Source organism: Sinocyclocheilus grahami, unplaced genomic scaffold (genome assembly GCF_001515645.1).
Source record: "Sinocyclocheilus grahami isolate Dianchi unplaced genomic scaffold, SAMN03320097.WGS_v1.1 scaffold31.1, whole genome shotgun sequence".
Lineage (NCBI taxonomy): Eukaryota > Metazoa > Chordata > Actinopteri > Cypriniformes > Cyprinidae > Sinocyclocheilus > Sinocyclocheilus grahami.
Genome location: NW_015505210.1, coordinates 2,959,244 through 2,962,733, shown reverse-complemented (window position 1 = coordinate 2,962,733; position 3,490 = coordinate 2,959,244). Strand labels below are relative to the sequence as shown.

The 3,490-nt window shown below is 33.4% G+C and overlaps 1 protein-coding gene across 6 annotated transcripts in view; it reads left to right on the top strand.

The window, feature by feature from the left end:
- LOC107574468 (inositol hexakisphosphate and diphosphoinositol-pentakisphosphate kinase 2-like) overlaps positions 1-3,490 on the top strand; it is a 42,716-nt gene that overhangs the window by 11,529 nt on the left and 27,697 nt on the right. For all 6 annotated transcript variants that reach the window (XM_016260944.1, XM_016260926.1, XM_016260919.1 and 3 more), the window contains exons 12-13: positions 888-963; positions 1,374-1,483. In XM_016260944.1, coding sequence (XP_016116430.1) covers positions 888-963; positions 1,374-1,483 — 186 coding nt within the window. The remainder of the gene's footprint in view (positions 1-887; positions 964-1,373; positions 1,484-3,490) is intronic.

Genomic DNA, 3,490 nt, shown 5'->3' with positions numbered 1-3,490 from the left:
TATATGTTAGGGCTGTCAGTCGATTAAAATTTTTTATCTAATTAATCACAGGGGGCTGCGATTAATTAATCTAATTCATTCAGAAACGAATCACCGCTGTGTTGCTCGGAGACACACAACAGTTCTGCTGTGGCTTTAGGCTATAGGTAATATATTCACACAATATTGTATTTAAAATATAACAATATTAATTTAAAATAAAATGTAAATATTAACTTCTTATTTACTGAAATGTTGTATAAAATTATATTTAATCTTGTGATATTCGGGACAAAATCAGCACTCGTGTGATAGCCTACTGCTCTCGCTGCTCGTGATGTCGCTTATCATATGAGATAAATATGAGCCAAAAACTCATACAGAGGTATTTTTTTGCCCCAATATCTTGAATTTTAGAGCATAACTTCATTTATGGATCATATTTGTCAACAGTCAACTGTATGAACTGTAAGATGACGTACAGGTCTGGGGGCGGGGCCAGTGCGTTAACTGCCTTAAAATATTTTAATTGAGTTTTTTTCATAACTAATTAATTAAGTTAATGCGTTAAACTGACAGCCCTAATATATATATATATATACAGTATATGAATCCCCGGGAAACTAATGTTAGTATTTTTTTAACAGGTCACAGACACTTATCCTTTCTAATTTAATTCAATTCTAATTAAAAATAATCTTGTCATTTAACGGTTAACAATCGGTTAACGAGCGTCGGTTGTCGGTAAGGAAAAATAACCAAAATAAACATCACTAAAACAGAATTGAACTGAATGACAATTTATAGGATTCACTTCTACATTTAAATTGGTTGTCACATGGTGCCTGGGTCAAAGTTGTTTATATGATTTAAGTATTTTATCTTCTGGTTATTTTCATTTCTCTCAGGTTTTTTGATTTGTTTGAGAAATATGGTGGCTATAAGAACGGAAAACTCAAGCTGAAAAAACCAAAACAGCTCCAGGTGGGTCTATTTTGAAGTACAAGTGATCTATGTGGTTAATTTATTTTTATGACAAGTGCTGCTTGATCTGTAGATGCAAGAACCAACATAATATTTCAGTTTCATAACAGGTTTGCCTCCATCCTAATGATTTACTTTGTATAAGGCCAGGAATTTGAACCACAGGGTCAAAGGTCAAACAGGATTGAGCTGTCTTTTTTTAAGACAGATGTAGTGTTATGTCTGGAATGCTGCAGCCGTGAGACCCATCAGCGTGTCATGCACATGTGCATCTGTTGGGTTTTGTGTGAAAATGAACTGTGTGGACAGTTGATTTAGGCTTTGGCCCATTTGATCTTATCTGTGACAATGTGCAGTTGTGATTTGTACATCATTATGAAAACCTGAACACTTTATTTGATGTTTTACAGGAAGTGCTGGATATTGCTCGTCAGCTGTTGGCAGAACTGGTCCTACATAATGATTGTGAGATTGAGGAGAAGAAATCCAAACTAGAACAACTGAAGACGGTTCTGGAGATGTAAGTAAACTGTTCAAAAGTTCGATAGCTGTGAAACCAAACCCTCTGTTTCCAACCCTGTGAGTTTATGGAAAGCTACTGTACACACACCATCATCTCATCTCAATCATTTCTAAAACATGTTGGATTCCTTCTGTCTATTGTTTATGCTTCACTTCTCTTTTCACATCCTCGGGCAGAAGGTCTTGCTGAAAGTATAATATTTTCCAGATATATATTGTATTTTTGATTAGCTTCACTAGTAGGCCCTCACGGAATGTGCACAAATGCTTGCATATTTTATACACATTTGATCAGTTTAGCCAAAATGGAAAAACTGAAATGAAAATAATAATCGGTTACTTTTAAAATTAAAATATAAAATAAAATAAAAAATAATAATAATATTATAAAAGAATTTTAAATAAATATTTGAAATCAAATATTTAAAAAGTTAGAAGTAACAAGTTTGATTTTTTGAAAATTTAGTTTTATTCTCAAATGTAACATCACTGTTAACGGTTACTAAATAAGCTAACCTCAATACATTTAATTTTAACAAGATTTCCATCAATATTTCAATTTTGCTCAATGCAGAGAAGCCGATAATTAATTGTTCATGTTACAGTCAATACCGATAAATGGCGAATATTAAAATTCTGTACTGTTTTGAAATTTAATTAGATTAAAAATAGAAGGTATCACCATATTATAATGTACAACATGATATGCATTTTGAGATTTGCTGAAGTTTACATTTAACAGTGTTTTTTTATTTTTTAGATTAACTTTATTTGCCCAAAATGTAAAAATAGTGGAAATGAGCATGTACAATTAAATGTAAAATTAAATATCCAATATTGACCACTACCGATAAAAAGAAAATCTCTAATATTGGCTGGTTAAAGATATGGTACCGATATGTTGTGTCTCCCTAGTTGTACCAGTGAAATTTAGGTGGGAGATTTAGTGTCTTTAGAAGGCAAAATCACAAAGGAAAATCGATTTGTAAAGTTTGCGGAATCAGCACAATCAGACTTGATGACACACACATAGCCAAAACTTACATTGCTGTCATATTTTCTAGTCTTAAACATTATGAATACTTATTTCAGGAGAAACCTGATATTTCATGAACAGCTGAATGTATGAAGTGTGACCTTGACTCATTTGCTTTCTTAGATGTCCTCATATGGATGAGTTTCTTAACTTCATTCCTTTTCTCTTTCTTCTCCTCTTTTTGTGTCCCTCTTTTTGTCCTGGCCGTTCTCTCCAAAGGGAATCCAGCCTGAATGATAATCAGTGCGCACCCTCTTATCCCCTGTCTCTTTAGAAAACAGGCAAAGTGGATCATAACCCTCATTAACCTGAGATCTTGTCCAAATTACTGACACTTTAATGAGGGCTCCAAAATTGACCGTACCTTGGAGATGAAACCCTTTTGCAATTCTGTGTGGCATCTGCATGCCATTCTGATAGTGTTTCTAATCTCTCACGTTCCCTCACTTTCTCCAGACCCCTCTCACCGAGTTGATTAGGTGCCTCAAATGAGGCACCTAATCAACACATTATCGGTTGTTCGGGGTCATAGATTTGCTAGGAAACAGATACCTGGGGAAGTGCTTTACTTTGGGATGATTAAACATAATGCAGCAGAGCAAGTTCACTCCAGAGTCAGTTTCTGGCCAGTGAGATGAAGAACCACCTTTAGACCGGGTTTGGACAAAGTTGTATCAAATTAGAAATATTCTAAACTTTGGATACACTGATATTACAATTCTGGCCGATATTAATGAGCCGAAAATTATTTAGATATTATGGGTGATAACTGATAATTGGCCAATATTAAAATTCTATTTTGTAAAAAAAAAAAAAAAAAAAGATAAATGTATCAAATTAGAAATATTCTAAACTTTGGATACACTGATATTACAATTCTGGCCGATATTAATGAGCCGAAAATTATTTAGATATTATGGGTGATAACTGATAATTGGCCAATATTAAAATTCTATTTTGTAAAAAAAA